The 24,285-nt window shown below is 39.5% G+C and overlaps 1 protein-coding gene across 1 annotated transcript in view; it reads right to left on the bottom strand.

Moving 5' to 3' along the window:
* Positions 1-6,630: 6,630 nt before the first annotated feature.
* The window catches only part of LOC132110798 (deubiquitinase DESI2), a 104,193-nt gene continuing 86,538 nt past the window's right edge, over positions 6,631-24,285 (bottom strand). The window contains exons 2-6 of the mRNA XM_059517756.1: positions 13,412-13,525; positions 8,918-8,990; positions 7,966-8,059; positions 7,711-7,852; positions 6,631-7,608 (exon numbers count right to left, since the gene is read on the bottom strand). Of these exons, the coding sequence (XP_059373739.1) occupies positions 7,366-7,608; positions 7,711-7,852; positions 7,966-8,059; positions 8,918-8,990; positions 13,412-13,450 (591 nt within the window). The 5' untranslated portion in view covers positions 13,451-13,525 and the 3' untranslated portion in view covers positions 6,631-7,365. The remainder of the gene's footprint in view (positions 7,609-7,710; positions 7,853-7,965; positions 8,060-8,917; positions 8,991-13,411; positions 13,526-24,285) is intronic.

Raw genomic sequence — 24,285 nt, 5'->3', positions numbered from 1 at the left:
ATCTACAGCCATAAAAAAAGAACAATAAATGCTTCATTTTGACAAGCCCACACAAGTCAAGCATTTGGAGTCCTTTGAATGTGATTATATCTACCACACCAAAATCTGTACAATTATACAAAAAGGCTAGACATGTTGAGGACGTTTTAACTATTAGACTTTATTAACATGGCATGAAATGGATGATTCGGCATGATCCCTGCTGCTTTATATCTGCATACATTTAATAACTTTCTTTCTCTTCCTGATTTGGATTCCCATTGATCCATGTTTACAAGTATTTACCTAAAAATGATTAAAGTTCAAACTGTGTATGTTTAATTAGTGTTGCTTCCTAAGTGATTAGACTTAAAATGTTCAACTAATAGACAATAAAACAGGAAAAATTACAAATAAAATGGAAGTAGAGATCTGAGCCATATGATTTGACTAGGAAACAACCACCGAGCAATTACATCACAACATATTAAAGAACAATTTAAAGGGGTCATATGATGCAATTTAATTTTTTCCTTTCTCTTTGGAGTGTTACAAACTCTTGGTGCATAAAAAAGATTTGTAAAGTTGCAAAGACTAAAGTCTCAAATCCAAAGAGATATTCTTTATAAAAGTTAAGACTTGTCCACGCCCCCCTAAAATGCCTTGTTTAAACACGCCCCCACATGTCTACGTCACGATGTGGGAAGATTTGCATAAAACTGCCCAAATGTTTACGCAAAGAAAGAAGGCGTGACTTTTATGCTAGCTGTTGCCGCCAGCGCTATGTTGTGGACAAGCTGTGTGTTTTGTTGTGAGAGAGGACACAACTAGAAATCAGTTGTTAAGTTTTATTTACAACACTGTTCCAGAACCGTTCAACCCAAATATACAGATGTGTGCAACATCTGAACCTTTCCTGAACCTGCAGATTAGCCTACAGTGCGTCTGTGCACAAAGGCTGTTTCTGTAAAGTGAGGCAGTTCTAACTTTGCAAGGACAGTCCGGAGCTTCAGACTCACAGCCTATAAGTAAGTTTTTTTTATATTTAAAGAATTTGCCACTGATAATTCAAACACGAGTTTTAAGCAGTGTAGAGTAGCTCGCATTGTTTGTAGTTTCTCCGATCACAAATGCAGACACGGTTTTATTTTTACGCATTACGATACACAATTATAATCAGTAATTATGTCCCCACTGGATGCAACAAATGTCTCGTTTATAATGAGTTTTACTGTTTTTGTCTTGTCGTGCCGGTACCCAGTATGGTAAGGGGCATAACATTTCCGTCACATGCTTGAGGCATTTGGCCAATCACCACGCACTGGATAGCTGGCCAATCAGAGCACACCTCGCTTTTCAGAATGATGAGCTTTGTAAAAATCATTGCTTTTCAGAAGGCAGGGCACAGAGGAGCAACAATACTGTACGTTATATGGAAAATAATGTTTTTTATTAAACTTAAACCGTATAAACACATTGCATTGCTAAAAAGAAAATTATTTGGTGTATTTGGTGTAATGTCATATGACCCCTTTAAAATCTTTATAAGCATCTCTCTGGCAACTACCTGAAGGACTCTATTGTGGCATCAAGTTCTGCATGCACAAGCATTGCTTACATTAGTTTCATTAAAAAAAAGTTATCTTTTATGGTTGTCCAACAAATTTTCATGGGCAGAATCCAGTAATTTAAACTGGGAATCCACCTGATTTGAAATTTTCCAAGCGGGCGAAAGATTTCCCCAGTCAAATTGGCCACGTGGATTTATTAAATTGACCAACAGAAAGCTGCCTGCTTCATACATTCCTAAACTTATGACAATAAACAATGAAGCTTTTTTTGCTTACAAAATTTCAATAAAGTGACCGCACCTTAATTATCAATCGTTTCACACACAAAGTTTAGTATCAAACCTATGATTTGTCATTTTTTACATGCAGTGTTTACAGAACATTCTGAATCAGGAGGCCAAAGGTTAACAAAAACCCAATTTTTGGGTTCTATTAATGTATTGTAACTGCGAACAAGTACACTTTAAATGACTCAACTTAGGACTGCTACATTTTTGTCTTTAAAACAAAGATGCCACTATTATTTCTTTGCACAGTCCTCTTCATATTCTCAAAACAGTTACTCGAGTATAAGACAGGAAAGATAATATGCTCTCATTCGTCTTTCATATATACTATAAACTAGAAGATGTATCAGTACAACAAATATATATATATATATATATATATATATATATATATATATACATATATATAGATATATATACATATATATACACATATATACATATATACATGTGTGCTTGACTGTGATGCTTGAATGTGTCATGCCAATGTGCTTCTGTAAAGGAAATACAATACACATTTAAATGAATGATCAGATTTAGTGTCAGGCAAGGGCAGGATAGCATCAGGTGAATGCTTCTGTGGGCAAAAATAAAGAAGATATAATATAACAATATTTATTAACTGTTGTATATTTGCTCCAAGAGATTGTCAGTATTCAAGTGGTCTTAAATTAGCAATGGTTTGCTTTATAACTATTGTACAAGTCACTAATCTATTAAAAATGCATACTGTTGCTTACAGTATTGTTGAATGTGTTGGCATCTTATGTATAATGTGTCAATTAAATGTCAGAAATTTCTTTGAATTTATTTCAGTATTCTGTATTAAAAATATTTGAATGTATTTATTTTTCATGTGGAACTTTACACTCCCCAATCGTCTAAACTGTGTCTAGAAAGAGCTTGCATGAATAATACTAATGTGAATACATGAGAAGTATTTGCATTGACTAACAAGCAATGAAAGAGCTTACAGGAACAGTTTGCAGATGAGCCATACAAATGTTGATAGCTGAAATAACCGATCTGTTTACCAAAGTAAAGAGCCCCGTTTTTTAGAACTGAAGAATATATTCTACATGACATGGCATATTACCAAACACATCAGCTTATATATATTAATCACATTTAGGGTAATTAAAACTAGAAACTACCCGTATGATTCTGCAACATATGGATACCACCACAGTATTGGATGGTAATGACACTGCTCCTCAGAACAATGCCACCATAAATGTAGACCACATCCAAGAGAACATCAGATGGATCACATTTACTGTTGGGCTTCCTGGCGTCGGCTTTTCTATCTACCTCATGGGCATGCAGGCAAAAACTGGCAAGGCTGCTCCGGCTTGCATCCGATATTTTCAACATCCTTGGCCGGCCGAAGGCATTTGGGGAGGATGCTGAGAAAACCAGTATGCAGTGTATGGATATATCCTCCCTGATATTCTACTTTGGGATCATATCCAACATTGTGTTCATGGTCTGTGTTGCTCAGGAGCGATATCTGTTGCTAACCTGTCCACAATGTAATGCCTTCTGTGTGAAACTCAAGCAGTCGAGCATGATTTTATTGACTGTGTGGGCAGTTCCATTTGCAATACTCTTTCTGGCTTACCGAGGATATGTGATCTTATTCTCCGTAGCTCTTCTTCTCCCACTACCATTCCTGGTGTTTATCTTTCTGGATTCTTTTAGAGCCTTATGGTCTAACAAAAACAAGATTCTGGGTATGCAGGCAGTCATCTTGAGTAATTGCAGTATTCTTTACCTTGCCTTTATCCTTCATAAACTGCTCAAAGCATTGTCTTTAAACTCCTATGTATACTACTTGGGACTTGTATCTGATCCTCTTCTCTATCTTGGCCCACTGGTGGACCCATTCCTCTCAATCTTCCTTACGAATGGTGTCATTTTGAAGGCCTTTCCCCAGTGTGTGAGGACAAACACTCAGGAGGAAACAGACTATGTGAATACAGACACTGTTAAAATGGCGTCTGTGATCTTAACTCGGCTTAACTCTAATTGAACTTATAATAGCTCATTTTGATTGTTAGCATTTTACAGCTTTGTAATCTTTCACCCAAAGATGTCTTAATTCAAAATTCTGTCATTATTTATTTACTAACCCCTCATCAAACATGTATAATCTTCTTTTTCTGTGGAACACAAAATATATTTCAGACACGTCTTTGTTTTTATGTCCATACAACTGAAGTAAACCGCTTTGGTCACTAATGTCCCTCAAAAAAATAAAAGATAAAAAAGAAGACTATTTTGTGTTCAAAAATAGCAAGTGTCATGGAGTCAAGTAGTACAGACACTTTGACCAGTAAGTTTCTAAGTTGCCTAAAGCAGTATGATAGCTTTAACTAAGTGAGGAACAGACTGAAGTTTAAGTCAATAAATAATTGAAAACTAGAAATCTACATTAACAGCCGTGGTCACTATTCACTTTCATTGTGTGGAAAAGAGCAGCTTATCTGTTTTACTAAACATCTCCTTTTATGTTCCAAAGAACATTAGAAATCATGTGGATTTTAAAAGACATGAGGGTGAGCATTTTCATTTTTGAATGACTCTCTAACATTAGTCTGTGCCACAAAGACCATGATCAGACTTCTGCCATTAAAACTCTGTATGAGGACACAAAGCGAACAACTAAAACTGAGTTTAAATTATCCATACATTATAATACAGTCGTGGCCAAAAGTTTTGAGAATTACATAAATATTGGAAATTGGAAAAGTTGCTGCTTAAGTTTTTATAATAGCAATTTGCATATACTCCAGAATGTTATGAAGAGTGATCAGATGAATTGCATAGTCCTTCTTTGCCATGAAAATTAACTTAATCTCAAAAAACCTTTCCACTGCATTTCATTGCTGTCATTAAAGGACCTGCTGAGATCATTTCAGTAATCGTCTTGTTAACTCAGGTGAGAATGTTGCCGAGCACAAGGCTGGAGATCATTATGTCAGGCTGATTGGGTTAGAATGGCAGACTTGAAATGTTAAAAGGAGGGTGATGCTTGAAATCATTGTTCTTCCATTGTTAACCATGGTGACCTGCAAAGAAACGCGTGCAGCCATCATTGCGTTGCATGAAAATGGCTTCACAGGCAAGGATATTGTGGCTACTAAGATTGCACCTAAATCAACAATTTACAGGATCATCAAGAACTTCAAGGAAAGAGGTTCAATTCTTGTAAAGAAGGCTTCAGGGCATCCAAGAAAGTCCAGCAAGCGCCAGGATCGTCTCCTAAAGAGGATTCAGCTGCGGGATCTGAGTGCCACCAGTGCAGAGCTTGCTCAGGAAGGTGTGAGCGCATCTGCACGCACAGTGAGGCGAAGACTTTTGGAAGATGGCCTGGTGTCAAGAAGGGCAGCAAAGAAGCCACTTCTCTCCAAAAAAAACATCAGGGACAGATTGATCTTCTGCAGAAAGTATAGTGAATGGACTGCTGAGGACTGGGGCAAAGTCATATTCTCCAATGAAGCCCCTTTCCGATTGTTTGGGGCATCTGGAAAAAGGCTTGTCCGGAGAAGAAAAGGTGAGCGCTACCATCAGTCCTGTGTCATGCCAACAGTAAATCATCCTGACACCATTCATGTGTGGGGTTGCTTCTCATCCAAGGGAGTGGGCTCACTCACAATTCTGCCCTAAAACACAGCCATGAATAAAGAATGGTACCAAAACACCCTCCAACAGCAACTTCTTCCAACAATCCAACAACAGTTCGGTGAAGAACAATGCATTTTCCAGCACGATGGAGCACCGTGCCATAAGGCAAAAGTGATAACTAAGTGGCTCGGGGACCAGAATGTTGAAATTCTGGGTCCATGGCCTGGAAACTCCCCAGATCTTAATCCCATTGAAAACTTGTGGTCAATCCTCAAGAGGCGGGTGGACAAACTCCAAGAAGTGATTATGAAAGAATGGGTTGCTATCAGTCAGGATTTGGCCCAGAAGTTGATTGAGAGCATGCCCAGTCGAATTGCAGAGGTCCTGAAAAAGAAAAGCCAACACTGCAAATACTGACTCTTTGCATAAATGTCATGTAATTGTCGATAAAAGCCTTTGAAACGTATGAAGTGCTTGTAATTATATTTCAGTACATCACAGAAACAACAGAAACAAAGATCTAAAAGCAGTTTAGCAGCAAACTTTTTGAAAACTAATATTTATGTAGTTCTCAAAACTTTTGGCCACGACTGTACATTATAAAACTGATGTTAGTAACACATACCAACAGGGTTTCCTCATTTCAAAACTATTTGACTTAACACAAAGTGGGAAATGAAATATATGTTATATGATAAATATTTGTTCTATACCCTTTAGATGTAATGTGTTAAATATTATTTACAGTAATGTAGTGGACTTTAATATTTAACAAACTGTTTAGAGATTTAAAAGCGTAGTTCAACCAGAAATTAATTTTTGACATCTTTCACTTTTTTGAAATCCACGATTTTCATTGTTCCAAAGAATGCAAAAGGAGATGTTCAGTAGAACAGCCAAGCTGCTCTTTTCCACACAATGGCAAGTTGTATGGACTACTTTCATTGCATTTCACTTTCATTGTATGGAGAAGCACATATGGGACATCTCTAAATATATCCATTTATGTATGATAAAACAAAGAGAAATATAAGGATTCAAAGCAATAAGAGAATGAGCAAATAATGACAAATTTACATTTCAAAATTAATTATGCGTTTACATTAAACGCTCTTGTATGTTTCCATTGAGTTGAGTCAGAATTAACTGATAACTTTGAGAACAGAGACTTATATTTTCTTTAATAATCATAAAATGTAATACAAATGTCTCAAGTACATATAAGACTCTAAAAACTAAAAAGGTGTAAAAGATCTGAGGGAGGTCTCATAGGATAAGAAGTCTGCCACTCAAAGCAGACTGAACAGGTCGAGATCTGTAGAGGAAGAGTGCAGAGCTCTCGGAGCACGTAATGGTAAAAATCTTCAGGCACAGTCACCAAAGTGTGGGATGTGTGTCAGTACAAAAGTGTGGAGATTTGGCTTTTGTAACCCGCACACAACAACACAATCATACACGGATTGGAATGCAAGAAATCTGTAAACAAATGTTCTCCATAAAAAATGTCTCATATTCACTGACTAGGCGCTTTCTGTAGGAAAAAGGGGGAAAAGGCTAGTGAGCAACTCCAGCGTAAGAAAAGCATAAAAAAATACAAATCAATAAACATAGCCATTGTATTCGAGTCCTGAGTTTTTAAAACAAAACATAAAATGCAAAAATCTATTTAAAACACTGACGAACCCAATGAAGGTTTTACAGTAAACAAGATTAATAGTTTCCAGGCCTGTAACGGTCACTTGAGCGTACTGAAATAAATCAGTGAACACAGAAGGTGGGTTTCATCTAGTCTGCTGGTGAATTGCTAGTCTCTCAGGAGAAGGGGTGAGGGGGGTCTATTGGCAGAAGAAGCTGTGAAACAGCTCAGACCAGAGATGGCCTGTCACTCAAGGCAGCAGGGTTCATCGGCGTGGTAGGTGTCGGGTAGGTCTGGGAGCGGGTGCCACAGCGCAGGAAGGCATTGAGGCAGAGGCCGCAGCATCTTCGGCCTCCTCCAGCTCTCCCTGGAGCTCCTGACTAACACTGGACTGCAGTGCGGCTGGCGTCAACCACTCCTTTGGCAGGCAGCTCTGAAGAAAGGGCACACAAGAGCTGAAGTAGGCCAGCCGGTTCACCCAGCGTGGGATCTCTCGACCACAGAGGATCTGCCGCAGACATGAGGAGGGAGATATTGTGAGATTTTAGACTCTTAATGGCAATGTGGACCCAAAACATTTATATATATATATATACTTTCTTCTGCTTACCTCTGATAGTGCTGAGGAAAAGTGATTGCAGTTCTTGTGCATGAGGTGATAGGCGTTCCCCTTATATTCCTTCCCCATTTCCTCCACAATTCTCTCCACATCCTCTTCCGTGAAGTCTGTGCTACCTAAAACAATGGCCTCTCTGAGAAATCAAGTAGAAAGAAAAGAGGTTGTGAGAAAGGGCGAGAGAGGAAGAGGTTTTTGCAGACATATCCTTTCAGTCTGATCAGCATGGAGATAAATATTGTGACTCACTTGAATTTGAATGTCTCTCCCAGTTCAGTGGCGTCACCGGGTGTTATCTCAAAAATACCTGAAAAAGGATAAGGATGTCCTCCATAGGCAAACTCTGATAAAAGAGAACATACAAGTTAGGTTATTCAAATATCTCCAAGATCTATCTTTACAGAGAGATTGCTAGTATTGTGCTACAATCAATGCACATTTTAAAGTCTTGCCAGTTTAAACTTTTAAATGACTTCACACACACTATTCTGACATATACGGGTTTCAGAGCACACACAGCAACTGGCTGTCACTGTTCTCTTATTCACTTAAACTCAAATACACAAGGTTTACACACAAATAAATATAGAAGCCACCAAACACTTCCATGTTTCCCCATTTAAAGACGGTTAAATGAGTAGTTACACGAAGTATGGTGACACAAAATAAACAGTGGCGATTTTCTAAGCAGATAAAAAATGATAACTATAATGTTTGACGGAAGAACACTTTGCAGCATTTTGTTTGACCTCTGCGCAGTAATATCATCACTCCTAAAAGCTCCTCATGTTGGTTGTACTGATGTAAGTTAGAGGGAGAGGAAAATAAACATTTTCCTGTTTATTTCAGGAAAACTGTGATAAGACAACTGTGATATACATTATTTTTACTATATTGCCCACCCCTAGTCTGAGTATTAAAACGCTCTGACAATCACTTGACAATAGTGTTATTATTACTGATATATTATTATTTATGCTATATTATTGTTTGTATAATCTGTATAATTTTAGTCATTGAAGTACTTTCAGTACAATTATTTTCTTTTCTATTTACATTCTTCATTTAACATTTATATTTTATTTTATTTCAATTAATGAAAATGTTTTTACTAGTTTTAGTTTCTCACTTTAGCAATGGGTGTAGATAGTTTAAATGAACATCGGTTTATAATCTACAAAAGATATAATTCGAGCCTTACCTCTGCCATAGATCTCAATTCCTGAGTGAAAGACTCCAATTCCCAGAGAGGTAGTGAACTCATTGATCCAGTACTATAAGGAAACAAAACAAGGCTGAGACACATACAGTCAAATGGTAAAAGCGTTTCAAGGACAAATGGGTTGCTGTTTTGATTAGCAGTGTTCATTGGTGGTGGTTAAATCTGAAAAAGGATGTTAATAATAGGGCTCAAATGTGCAGTACTACTACACTATAGATATTAGTGAGGTTAGATGCCACACTCAATTTAACGTTATTAAATTATTTTAGGTTTTGTTATGCAAATTATCTTTATGATTACACTACTAATTCATTATGACTTATTAAAACCATTTGAAGAATTAAACTAAACAAGTATCTAAGATGATTGCCACATTCAAAATGAGCAAACATGCATCGAAGAGTAACATACGGATATAGAGACACCCAATGTGACTCAGCGCATGACAAACCTTTGTGTTCACACCCAGCGTATTTCATTAACAGGTCTGTTGTTTGAAGAAGTATCCGACAGATGCCCCCAATTGATTATGTGTCCCCAGAAAATAAGATGTCACTGGACCAGCTGGGTTCTTGATGTCCAACCCTTTATGGCATTAAGTGTACTGCGCTACTTTATCTGCATTTGTAATATATTCATTAGCAGTGTATAGTGTTGTTTTGTTGAAACATAATTTAAGAAAGGTTAGTCAAAAATAAGTGTAAAGAGTTGAGAAAAATTGAGCAGCAAGATGGTTCTCCAACTCCTTATCATTCAGGGTTGTCAAATAATGACAGTACTCTTATTATAGAGAGTACTCTACTTATCTTTCTGGCCTAAATTACTTAAAAACTTACTATAAATAACCTTCATCACAGAATTGGGGATTAGTCTCTCTGTGATCAGCAACAGGCTTCGTGATTTTCAGCAATAAAGTTTACAAGCTCTGACATGAATTATTTGGGTGATCTCACACTGATAAGTTCCCATGGGAACTGCTGTAAGGAGACTTTTTATTCCAGTTAAAGATCTCATAGTCATGCTAAAACCTGGGTTCATGACAACAATGTTTAGGGACATAAACCAATGATATTTGTGGATGTGTAGGATTAATAATGAATTGGCTTCAAAATGACAAACTACACTTTATTAATCACAGGCCACTTATCTGTCAAAATAAAAAAAGACAAATTTCCCACTTCCTGCTTATTAAGCTGCACATCTCATACATGGTTTATAGGCAAAACTAGGGACATACAACTTGTAATGTGATTCCCATCCAAATTATTACTTGACTTGACTTTTAAAACATGGAGCAGCTCAAATCTCTATTCTCCTTAATCTTTATGTGAGAACATGTGCTTAAAATAGTGAAGAGGCCTAAGGAAAGTATACATTTCCATGATCCTGTTTCAAAGGGTCAATGAGACACATGAGACAGACTAAATCTTTAAATGGAGACTCTTCTTGTTACTCGGTGATCAATGATACTCAAAAGGTACGAGGTAGATAAATTTTTCCAGTCAATTTTTATAAAAAAAATTTTCAGACCACAATGCATTTGTCCAATGTTTAATGTAAATGAATAGTGCAAAATACAGTATGTAAATAATATATAATATTATTTTTTCATATTTATTTCATATTATGCATACAAATATTCAAGTACTTTGAGAGCATAGGGAACCATGACTCATTTTTAGTTCTTTATGAGAGTGGGTGGGTGGTAAAAAGTTCTTCTCAGCCTGCCTTCTAAGGTTTACAGATTGACTGTCCGCCTCACTGACATATGATGGCGGTGCTGCAGGTCTTTCAAGCTAAGCTCCTGTATTCCCTGGACAGCGGTGACATGGACGTGGATGTCGTGAAAGACCTGTGCACAGTGACGGATTTCATGCTGATAAAGAGCTTTGCTCAAGCCATTGGTCGTTCCATGAGCTTCATGGTAGTCCTACACAGGCAGTCTTTAATGGCTTATAACTTATTGTTAAAAATCAATTTCCATATGGAGACAATAAATAGGATTTTACTTCTGGAACGGATTGTTGCACTATTTCAATATTTATATGCACTATTGTTTTTTCTTACGTTTTGCGTACAGACAACATTGTTAAAATGATCCCCCTTCACATGATTTCACGAAAATGACTAAAAACACAGTTTTATGCATGCCAAGCCAAAAGTTGGCAATGTCACTTTGTAAAGAAATACGACATACATGTGCACATATGCATTCTTATAGACTGAACACATAACACGCATGTGCATGATTTCAAGATTTCCACACATTTGCAGTTTGTACGTAGACTGTTAAGAGTCAAAAACATTTTCAAAAGCTTCCACTTTGGGGTCATTTTTATATAACACCATTTTTAACTAAAAATAAAAAACTTTTTATGTGTTTTGGCAGGTCATTTACATGACAACTGTGTTTTGGGGGCACTACACTGTTTTCATCACTGTGTAAACTATTTTGTAAAAATTTGAGAAAACAGTGACATCAAGCGTATTACTTGTTCACAGTGTTTCTTTATATCGCAAACTATTGGCCTGGCATGCATAATACAGCTTTCTAAGCGGATCCATGTGAACAGGGATTGTTTTGACTAAATAGTTGCCTGTTTGTGAAAAACACAGAGGTACATTGTTGTCTTGTAAATGTATACTCTGAAACCCATTTTCAAAAGTTTGTGTTTTTAGGCCCACAAAATGTCGTGGTCATGTAAACGTCATTCCCTTTTCAGTGCTTACTCTACATTGTGAAGCATTCGCAGGTGGGAACTCGTCCCCTTCTCCGAAATCCTGAAACCTTATAGGGTAATGTCAGTACAATAAACTAGTCAATTGTCGCTAATTATGCAAATTGCATGTAAATAATGACAAGTTTGCAGTCAGTATATAATGCAGTGAGAGCAACAATTGCTTTAGAATCTTCTCCTTCACGCTGCCATCATCGAAGACGCACCTGAAGATAAGACAGTTCCTTCACCGCATCCGATGGCTACATTCTTCTGAATTTGTGCGGGCCCCGTCGACCACGGACCAGCTTGATGGTTTTGAGTTTGTCCGAAAAGAAAATGACAAACTGCTGAATTTTTGTCTGACAGGTAAGTTACTTGATATTGATTAGCCCTAGTTGAACTCTCTATAAAATAAATATCAACTCGCAATCTTGATTAATTGAGCTGTACTCTTGTCATTTTAAAAAGCAACTTCTTTAAGAAGCTACTTCTCAACAGCGGTCTCAGATCACAAACATGGATTCAAATGACAGTTTCATTACTTGGGTCGAAGCTTTCAGCTAGACTGTCATCTCAGTACAGTTCTTTATCTAACAAACTTAATGACCTATTACTGCAGGAATGTGTAAAATGCTAAATACTTGCCTAAGTCAAGCGTGACCTTTTCAATGTGATTGCCTATTAGGTGAAGTCATGGACACGAATTGCAGAGCAGTGCAAGGCGAGCATTTCTGTTTATAAAGGATATACTTTTTTTTTTTTAGAAAAAGACTGATTGTTTCGCTTGATAAGACCCTTATTCCTCGTCTGTTATCGTGCTGAGCCCTTTGAAACTGCACTGAAACTGTCATTTTGACCTTCTACCGTTTGGTAGCCGTTGAAGTCCACTATAAGGAGAAGAATCCTGGAATTTTTTCATCAAATACCTTAATTTCATTCCGACTAAAGAAAGAAAGGCGTAAACATCTTGAATGACATGGGGGTGAGTAAATTATCAGGAAACCACATACGATTCATCTGCGATTATGATGCGGTATTGCGTAGCTTGTCAGCTAACTACGACTCTGTATATTAAGTGCCGCTCCATTTGAAAGCCTGTGATGGATATTTATTACTAATCACAGAACCAGCTTTACTGATGAGACACGCATGACAATCACATGCGATTAATCATGCAGCCCTATAATGGAGCTGTGAAATACATGCGTGCAAGCTTACAGTCTAAAAACCTAGTACATACACTTTTAACCCCTTAACTGTCACCGTCCCCTGTTGGAATTTTTTTTTTTTTGGGATTGCACCCGGTGGCTTTATGTGGTATGACACCCTAAATAAAATCTCACAGGAACCTAAATTGTTTTCATATCAACTTCAATTTTGGAGCATACCATATTTAGACACAAGGCTTTAATTTTATTAATTTTTTTATACAGTTTTTAGAGTAAAAACTGTTATGTCAAATATTTATAATAAAATCAAATTAATTTTATTTTATTTACAGTACATTTAATCTTCTATACATTTTTGATTCTTTGATATATTTTTTTTTCACTTTTGCCATAATCTGCTAATTTTCTTCTTTAAAAATATTATATTCCAAATTGTTCATAAATTAAAAAAGGGGGTTACAGTTAAACGTGTCCAAAATGCTGCCTATGTAGGCAGCTGACAGAGTTTAGAGACACAGCCAATGCCAATACTGCACACCTCTGTCACGGTAACGAGTTATCTGTATTTATTTAACGTCACCTACCATATCATACACGTTGAGAATAACCGGCTCGTTTGCCATCACAGGGATGTTGGTGTTTTTCTTTCACTTTAGCTGACGACCATCTGCTGCTGCGGTCCTCCTCCGTTTTCCTTTCCACTCTCTTTCTCAGCACCAGTACTTATTTTCTTTCCCTTCGTAAACACCTTTGCTGCGTCCTCTTGACCTTTGCTGGTTTGTAACTGTTTAGAGACATCTAAGAGCTGGTCCTGAAAGGGGTTTTCATTGATATGATTTTTAGGCTACTTTTTTTAGTCCATCTAACGTTACAGGGAGTAGAGACGCTGCTAGGCTAACTGCCATTTAGCTTCGAGACAAGCGGAGACAAAAAAAGAAAAGAAAAAAGAACGGCACACTAGAGAATAATAAAAAAATATCTGTGGAGACTCAGCCATTCAGACGACGAAGTGATATTTACAGTGAACGGAAATGAAAGCAGACGTACGTCAGATAAAAGGAAGACGTTTTAGCACCCAAGATATGAGCAACCTCCCCCGTTTTGTGTCTGACGCTGGCGCGCGCGGTTGAACCGATGTGTGTATGCGCCTGCCTGATGATGCCCAACCTCACAGCACTGCATTACTGCCACTCTAATGCTTTTATTAAGATAACAACACCCTCCACACATGCACACTTCATCATTACATTATAGTATCGTTACCATAGACACAGCCATACAGTAATAAAACCAAGCATATGCTTGTAATCAGATTAATTTACATTTGAAAATACTCGTAATACTTTTTTATTGATTACATAACATATTATTCACAAAATAGCAATTAATCATACATTATTTCTTCTCCATAATTCCTCTTGTCCATCTTTTAAATGTTTCTTTCTATATAGTGCTTATATAGCCTACTCTGAAATTATTCCAGTTCTGTGGACATTCATTCAAAGATCAGTCAATGTTCAGTTGGCTATAATTACACAGAGAATTGAGAGGCCAAATAGCATTCAAACACTGCACTTACAAAAATCATTTCAATTAACATTGCATCAACTACTGATGAACCCGTTCATTTTTATTTGAATTATCACTTATTTAACCATGTACACTTTTATTAGACCTTTTTCTTTCAAACACATTAAAATGCACAAATTCATGTTATTTCTTATATATATATATATATATATATATATATATATATATATATATATATATATATATTCTCAGAAGAATCTCTTTCACCTATTTTACTTGAATTACCCCCCTAGATTATAAGGTAACAAATCAACAATTAAGTAACACATTTGCATGTTCATGGTTCTGTGACGTTGGTTAATGCAGGTGAACAAATGAAATATATAATTTTTTGTTGTGTTTTATTTTCATTGTTGTTATTTTACATTTTTATGATTTAATTAAACCTACAGTTTTTACATTGAACCTACAAATGCCCTGCAGGTCCTATATAAACAGGAAACCTTGACGTAATTTAATATTTAACCCTTGTCTACAGCATCGTTGTCCTCAGGCAATGGAAAGATTAAAAGGTTTGAAAAGTATCAAAGAACAGTCCAATAAGGTGTGGGAGTCACTATCAAGCACCATTTGAAGACAGGACTTCCTTTTCTGACACATGGTCACAGGAGCACATGGTGTGAGAAGGCGGCAAGATTATTTGCTTTAGTAATCTTACTTAAAATAACATGAACTGTACATAAAACGATGTGTGTGTGTGTGAAGATGTGAGTAGACTTTTTTTTATTTGCATGTTCAGAAATGCAGTTTTTCTTGCATTGTTGTACGATAAGGGTTTAAGAAGCAGGGGTTGACAGCGCCCATCTCTAACCAGGATTTTCTATTGACAATACATACGAGCAAATAATGTGTAACAAAAAGATAAGATGCAAGGTTCCTGGGTGCACAGGAACACCCAAAGGGATGTGCAAAAATTGTAACGTGCTTTTTGAAGTTTCACAAGGAGTAAAATATTCCATGAAATGCATGATGTGACACGAGACTACATCAGGGCTGAGAAACTTCAGTCCTGAAGGCCCACTGTCCCGCAGAGTTAGATCCAACCCTAACCAAACAAATTAGAACCAGCTGATGAATGTCTTTTAAGATCACTAGAAAGCTACAGCCAGTTTTTAATGAGGGTTGGATCTAAATTCTGCAGGACAGTAGCCCTCAAGGACCGAAGTTTCCCAGCCCTGCACTACAACACAAACCTAGCTCTATCAAATGCAGTAAATCAATGTGATCAAAATGTATTTGAAGTTTTTTTTCTTTTCACTTAATTACATTTTTTGACAGATTTGTGATATTGTATTGCTTTCTGAACACTGTCTTATATGTGAATGGAGAATTTTCTCCATTACCATTGTTGCAAAAATATTTTTTGGATCAGGTGAGGGGTGGTAAAAAAAAAAAAAAGGTTTTATCAATAAAATGTTCCGAAATACACAAATAAATTATGTGGAATAATTTTTGTTATCATGTTCCATCCAAAAGTGTGCAGTAGAGGGTTAATGCACTTATGTTTACAACAACAAATGTGATATTTTTTATTTTTCTTTGCATTTTTATATCAATATGGTACAAGATTATCTTATTTAAATCAATATGATAAACAAGTTAGGTTAAAAGTAATCTTAAAAATCTAAAAGTAATCTGATTTTATTACCTAAAATGTGTAATTTAATGTAATGGATTGCGTTACTAACTACAATGTTTGTAATGTAATCTGGAATCAGTAACAGATTACAATTTTCCAGTAATCTAGCCAGCTCTTATAGATGCAAAAAATACATGAATATTAGCACAGCTGTATGCGCTTTGTGTTTGGAGAAAATATGACATCATAATTATGAAAATTGAATCGTTATAATAGGATATATATTCTTATTCTGTTAAATAAGGCTCGTTGATAGTTAAGAGATGGTATGCGATATGAAATAATTGACAATGGGCTTTATTTATAAAACATAATTTATAAAACATAAGATGTGTAAATCATTCACATATCCATTTGTACCAAAATTTTCCCACTCAACTAAATGGTTCGGTATCATTGTCACGTTCGGTGTTATGGAAAACACAGGAGAGAGAACCAAATGCGAGTACGTCTTTAATCAAGGGAAATCCAAAGAGAATACACAGTCCAGGCAGGGTCAAAACCGGTAAATCCAAACATAACATAAACAAGGTAAGGCAAGGCATTGACGGACATGAATTAACATTTAACATTAAACAAGGACTCCGTGATTAAGACTCAGACAGACCAGGTATAAATACACAAAAGGATGATGGGGAAACAGGAGACAGGTGGGGAACAATCAATTAACTAAACAAGGAGGAAGGTGACCAAATAAGGAGACAGGAAGTGATAAATGATAAACACTGGGGGAACTGAGGACACCTAGTGGAAACCCAGGGAACACAACCCAGACACTGTGACAGTACCCCCTTACTAAGGAGCGGCTCCCAGACGCTCCAAGACAGACACAAAACAGAGACCAGGAGGGAGGCGGACAGGTGGAGGCTCAGGGGGAGGGACGGAGGGCCAGACTAACAGAAAAGGAACAGGGACCGACATTAACACAAAAACAAAAGGAGAAAAAAAACAAAAAAAACAACATGAAGCCCCCCAGGGCGGAGCAGAAGACCACCACACCCTTGTGGTCAAGGCCAGAGTCCTCCAGGGCGGAGCGGAAGACCACCACAACCGTGTAGTCAGGGCAAACGCCCCCCAGGGCGGAGCGGAAGACCACCACACCCTTGTGGTCAAGGCCAGAGTCCTCCAGGGTGGAGCAGATGACCACCACGCCCCTGTGGTCGATGCCGGAGTCCAACAGGGCGGAGCAGCAGACCACCCAGTGACTTGACTTAACTCTGAAAGTTCAACGGTGACTGGCCCTGACTCTGGAGAGGTCACTGGCACCTGACTCGACTCTGGAGAGTTCACTGGCCCCTGACTCGCCTCTGGAGGGTCAACTGGAACCTGACTCGACTCTGGACTGCCTGTGGAGACTTGAGACGCCTCGGCTTCGGGCACCGCCTCTGGAACGGACTCGGGCACTGCCTCGGTCACGGCCTCGGGAGCGGCCTCGGGCACCGCATCGGGAATGGCCTCCACCTCGGCATCGGGCACCGCCTCGGCCTCCACCTCGGCATCGGGCACCGCCTCGGCCTCCGGAACAGCATCGGGCACCGCCTCGGCCTCCGGAACAGCATCGGGCACCGCCTCGGCCTCCGGAACAGCATCGGGCACCGCCTCGGCATCGGGCCCCGCCTCGGCCTCCGGAACAGCATCGGGCCCCGCCTCGGCCTCCGGAACAGCATCGGGCCCCGCCTCGGCCTCCGGAACAGCATCGGGCCCCGCCTCGGCCTCCGGAACAGCATCGGGCCCCGCCTCGGCATCGGGCACCGCCTCGGCCTCCGGAACAGCATCGGGCACCGCCTCGGCATCGGGCACCGCCTCGGCCTCCGGAACGGCATCGGGCACCGCCTCGGCATCGGGCACCGCCTCGGCCTCCGGAACGGCATCGGGCACCGCCTCGGCCTCCGGAACGGCATCGGGCACCGCCTCGGCCTCCGGAACGGCATCGGGCACCGCCTCGGCCTCCGGAACGGCATCGGGCACCGCCTCGGCCTCCGGAACGGCATCGGGCACCGCCTCGGCCTCCGGAACGGCATCGGGCACCGCCTCGGCCTCCGGAACGGCATCGGGCACCGCCTTGGCCTCCGGAACGGCATCGGGCACCGCCTTGGCCTCCGGAACGGCATCGGGCACCGCCTCGGCCTCCGGAACGGCATCGGGCACCGCCTCGGCCTCCGGAACAGCATCGGGCACCGCCTCGGCATCGGGCACCGCCTCGGCCTCCGGAACCGCATCGGGCACCGCCTCGGCCTCCGGAACCGCATCGGGCACCGCCTCGGCCTCCGGAACCGCATCGGGCACCACCTCGGCATCGGGCACCGCCTCGGTCTCCGGAACAGCATCGGGCACCGCCCCGGGAACGTCCTCTGGGCTTTGAGGAACGGTAGACTCCTGTCTCCTCCTCCTCCGCCCTCTATTTTGGCGAGTCGGTGACACCTTGTCTGGAGACTCAGGCGTTGAGTCGGCCATCTTGTGCTGTGGCGCTGGGCTGGCGGCCATCTTGTGCTGTGGCGCTGGGCTGGCGGCCATCTTGTGCTGTGGCGCTGGGCTGGCGGCCATCTTGTGCTGTGGCGCTGGGCTGGCGGCCATCTTGTGCTGTGGCGCTGGGCTGGCGGCCATCTTGTGCTGTGGCGCTGGGCTGGCGGCCATCTTGTGCTGTGGCTCTGGCCTGGCGGCCATCTTGTGCTGTGGCGCTGGCTCAGCAGCCATGACGTCAACCGTCTTGGGGAATCTCTAGGATCTTGGACAGCGTAGTGAAATAGTCCAAGAATGAGTCAGCGGCCCTCTTGGGCGTTGGCGCTGAGCTGGCGGCCATCTTGCACCGTGGCGCTGGACTCGTGATCGCCTTGGGTTGCGGTGCTGTGTTGGCGTCCATCCTGCCTCGTGGCGCTGGACTAGCGGCCATCATGGGCAGTGACGCCACTGTGGCGGACGTGCGCTTCCTCTCTCCTCTCCGTCTGCCATGGTGAGACGGTGGCTCTAATCCATCCCACACGAGCCCCGGGTCGAAGGGCGGCCCTGGTTGAGAGCGGTGCTGGATATCCTCTCGACCACTCCCTCCTCGGCGACCTCCTCTGGTTCCCCGGAAAACCACCATGCGAGTTCCCTCAAATCCACTCCTCTCCCGCACTGTGGCTGGGGAGGAGACATAAGCCGACATACCGCTGGCTCTTGTAGTGACGGAGTCCTTCTGTCACGTTCGGTGTTATGGAAAACACAGGAGAGAGAACCAAATGCGAGTACGTCTTTAATCAAGGGAAATCCAAAGAGAATACACAGTCCAGGCAGGGTCAAAACCGGTAAATCCAAACATAACATAAACAAGGCAAGGCAAGGCAAGGCAAGGCAAGGCAAGGCAAGGCAAGGCAAGGCAAGGCAAGGCAAGGCAAGGCAAGGCAAGGCAAGGCAAGGCAAGGCAAGGCAAGGCAAGGCAAGGCAAGGCAAGGCAAGGACGGACATGAATTAACATTTAACATTAAACAAGGACTCCGTGACTAAGACTCAGACAGACCAGGTATAAATACACAAAAGGATGATGGGGAAACAGGAGACAGGTGGGGAACAATCAATTAACTAAACAAGGAGGAAGGTGACCAAATAAGGAGACAGGAAGTGATAAATGATAAACACTGGGGGAACTGAGGACACCTAGTGGAAACCCAGGGAACACAACCCAGACACTGTGACAATCATTTAAATTAAATAATTAATTAATATGGCTCATTAGTAAAGTGACAGTATGTACACTATATACACACACTCTAGTAACTATAATACTAACTAATCATTCACATGCATTTCTTGAAGCATGTCTCAATAGATGGAGGTATATCTGTAGAAGATGAAGCACAGTATGATGAGTGTAATGAAGGACTGAATCAAAAACTTATGGACATGAAAGAGCAGATCAACCCTGTGAAGAAAGCAGATTAATAGGTTTAATAATTAGCTGTTTTTCTAGATGAACTTTAGAGGAATAACAGATGAGAAATAAATTGCTTACACTGAGATTCTGTATGTTTGGACTGCAAATACAGCATGAAGATCACCAAAGCTTACTGGAAGGAAATAAGAAGGTATTTGTCACCCCAGAGCTGATCAAGTTTGGTCAAGATCATCAACTACAAATTATAAATGGAAAAGTTTCTCCAATTTATTATTATTTAATCCCACAACCAGCTTCAGTAATACACCCTAAAATTAAAACCAATGGGTCTTGTTTACTAACTGTGCCTATGTAAGAATTTATGTTCAAAATCTTTTTATGAACTTGCTTTTTCTAACAAATCAAGATTAATCAAACATTTTTATGATAAAATTTATTTTTATTTAAGAAAAAATGAAGAAAAAAACTGAAATCACATGCAAAAGTGAGCCTTATAAACATGTTAAGATTAAATCTTATAGATATTAATTTATTATTTCATTTTAAATGCATATTTCATAATGCATGCATTGGAAGGCAGTCTGTTAAGGAAAGGTTGTGGAGAAGACCCCACATGCAATGGAAATCATTGGGGCATGTTTCGCATCCTTGAAATTTATTAACATTAATAAAAGTGTGTTCATCCAATAATGAAAACTGTCATCATTTACTTACCTTCGATTGTTCTAAACTTGTATGACTTTCTTTCTTCTGTTGCGTACAAAAGATTAAAAAAATTAACCAAACAGTTGACTGTAGCCGTTGACTTGTTAACAATTTTCTTTAAAATAGCTTGTTTGTGTCAGGCAGAAAAAAGAAACTCATCTACGTTTGGAACAACTTGAGGGTGAGTAAATGAAATGAACTTTAATTTTTAGGTGAACTATCCCTTTAAGAACAAAATCATGCATGTATGCACTTTGTAAATAACTGAAGTTTTTCATGAGAAGTTCTCCTTTGTGTATATATACAAATACAAATAATCCATATAATTATTAGTAAATGAGACCCATTGTCCATTTCATTTAACAAAGATGACGTCTCAACAAAACAGCTCCTGTAATTCTGAAAGACATAAAACACATTTCTTTTTCTTTCATTGCCAATAAACCATGAAAGCTCATATCCCTTAGAGAGAGACAGGTTATTAAAACTCAAGTGAGATAAAACTGTAGGTGACACCCACATGAGGTCCCCAGTCCTCTTCAGGACGCTTCTCATAAACTAGCATAGATTTCGATGTTTGGGCAATTGTGAAGGCAGGCTACCTACAGAGCCAAAGAAAGGTTTTAGGTTTCTACAGCAACAAACTGCCAAACACACACACACACACACACACACATCTGAGGCATATTACTTGATGCACGGTGCATTGAAGTAATAGTCTTTTCAATTAAAATTCTCCCACACTATGATGTTGGCATCAACACTGTGCACGAATGTCTCTACATCATACCTAAAGAAAATAAAAATACCAGAGCACATTACATATTGCTCCTTACATCAATTGTATAACAAATGCACTGCGATAATAATATACTTCCTCACAACAATATGCAATCCTCATGATTAGAAATATGAGTAAAACCTGGATTATAAGGTCCAGGGTCCGTGTATAATCAGGGTATCTTCCGTCCATTCCAAATCCGTTTTCAATTAAAAAACAGAAAAACGAAAGACTTAAGAGGATTCAAGTGAGAGAACATGAATTCAATAACGAGAAATGGAAAAATGGCTCGTTTATTCGTTATTCCATCTAGGTTAACAAACGGAAAATTAGTTTTTGGCTCGATTTCTCATTTTGTCGTTTGGGGTTCAATAATAAATAAATAATAAAATCAATAATAGACTGAACAGTTCCATGATAATATGTCTGTAACATTTATTACTCTCGTCTTTTAAGTCAAAAGGCACTAGGTAGGTGTGTGTGACATTAATAATTAATTGGGAAAATTAATATAGTTCAATTTATGAAATAAATTAGTAATATTAGTTTTATTACATAATAAATTGAATGATGTTTCTCTTTTTGTCTTCTTTGTTGGCCTTGAGAAATCCAACATATATTTGAACATTATTATCATTTATTATGAGAGTAATTGACAACGACTAAAATTTTAATGTTTCACCAAATTCAGCTCAGATCTTCAGACTCGTCTGATTCGTTGCTGTAACTGGTCAGACTTTTCCTTCTCAAAAAATCCTAGTGACTTTCATTATCTGAGCAATGAAGGTCTTACACTTAATGTCCACTAGAGGGGGAGACAGGATTTCTGTTTACGTAAGTTTAAATGACAAATAAATAGATGAATTTCATGTGTACTACCATGATTATGCCATATCTGTGTACAAGAATAAACTTCACACTTCAAGCTTTACTTAAAACTTCCCATTCTTGCTTTTTCAACCTACCTCCAAATTTATTTTAAGATGTATTGTTTATTCACACTGGTTTATGCATTTAATGTTTGTCCATCTGGAACTTTTATTTTTCATGACCTGTACATTTTAAGATGTACTCGGTGTTGATAGATCACATGCACTGAATGTAAAGTGCTAATGTCAGGACTCTCAGTCCTGCTCCTGGATGGCCAGTGTCCTGCAAAGTTTAGCTACCCCAAATAAACACACCTAAGCCAAGCAATGTCTTCAGGATCAGTAGCAATGTCCAAGCAAGTGTGTTGGAACTGAACTCTGCAGAACATGGTTCTCCAGGTTCAGGACTGGGTTTTAAATCTATAAATGAATTTGTACAGTTGGGTGTCTGCATGCAGAGGTGTACTTCAGTGAGTACAATGTAAACTGTAATCTATAAAGACAAAATCTTCAGATCAGCATTTAGGCCACTGCCTTGAGGTCTCCATCCATTGGTCAAAACAGACCTCGCACCCCACCACACTCCTGCTAGCTGTCAACATTAACTGGGGCTGGTGCCAAATAAAAATTATTATGTCTCCCTTGTGCATTGTTCTTGTGCAGCAGGTGCATAAACACACTTCTTTTTTTTATTGTTTACTCCATGTAGTTTTGAGAGCATGAGGTGCATATTTGGATTTTTTCAGATACATCAAGGTAAGTGCACAAAGGTCTCTCTCACACTCTTTCTCTCTCTCTGTCTCTCTCACACACACACACACACACACACACACACACACACACACACACACACACACACACACACTATAATTTGCTGTTAAACTCCATATAACTCCATATAAAAGCCAGAAACTAAGCCTTTTTTTGCACAGGCCTATCTAATTTTTTTCTCCCTTATTTATTGTTGGTGGCTGTTTTTGCTCCATTGACTTCCATTATAACGACATTATTTGATTGCAAAGCCATGACACCATAAAATAATGCACTCTTGATTGTTGGTGGTTTTCCCTGTTGGGAAGAGGTAAAATTTGTTATTTTTACAGTTGATCACTAGGTGGGACCATCAACCCTTTAGATAGGCCTGTGCAAAAAAAAGCTTAGTTTCTGACTTGTATATGAAGCTATATGGAGTATAACAGCATATTATATTGTGTGTGTGTGTGTGTGTGTATGTGCGTAAGAGAGAGAGAGAGTAGAGTTGTGACGTTCGCGAACGAACCGATTCTTTTGAACGGCTCATAAACATGAACGATGGGAGCCGAGTCGCGGCTGGAGGGGAGCCGTTCTTTCTGTCGTTCTTTTTTCCTATGCGTTTCACACAGATGCACACAAATGAGCTCCTCCGCGAGACAGAACAGTTATAGGGGGAGGGGCGCACCCAGCGCAGGCCAACCCTTTATAGCGTGATGATATTAGTTATTAGTTGTGCACGCATCCTTCACGTGACTACTCCAGTGGAAAAAAACCCTGCATGCCTCTGTCATTGGGTAGGAGCGTTTAAAAAAAGCTGTTTTGCACAGACATTCATTGCAGCCCACTTTGTTATTGTTCATTGACTTGAAGTGGCTAATGTCCTATTTGCAAAGTTTACAGTAGTAGTAGTATGTAGACATTTCCATTTTATTTATTCTAATTTTATCTACTTTAAATATTTTTTGTTTTCTATCAAAATGTTCTTGTGTGATAATGTTCTTGTGTGAAAGTGTTTGTAGTAAAAGCTGTTTTGCACAGAAATTCATTGCAGCTGGCTTTGTTTTTGATGTTTATTCGTGAGTAGGTATTGTATGAATAACATAAGTCAACGTAGCTTTACACACACACACTTTGTACTAAAGGTAAATCCAAAATAGTGATGTCACTGTCTAAGCAGAGGGATTTGTGCAACCCTATGGAATATAGTCCACACATGACAAATGAGGTAATAATCAATATTTCAGAATAAT

The sequence above is a fragment of the Carassius carassius genome, chromosome 30, assembly GCF_963082965.1.
Source record: "Carassius carassius chromosome 30, fCarCar2.1, whole genome shotgun sequence".
Lineage (NCBI taxonomy): Eukaryota > Metazoa > Chordata > Actinopteri > Cypriniformes > Cyprinidae > Carassius > Carassius carassius.
The sequence above is the reverse complement of the archived record's forward strand: the minus strand, read 5'-3'. Positions and strand labels throughout refer to the sequence as shown.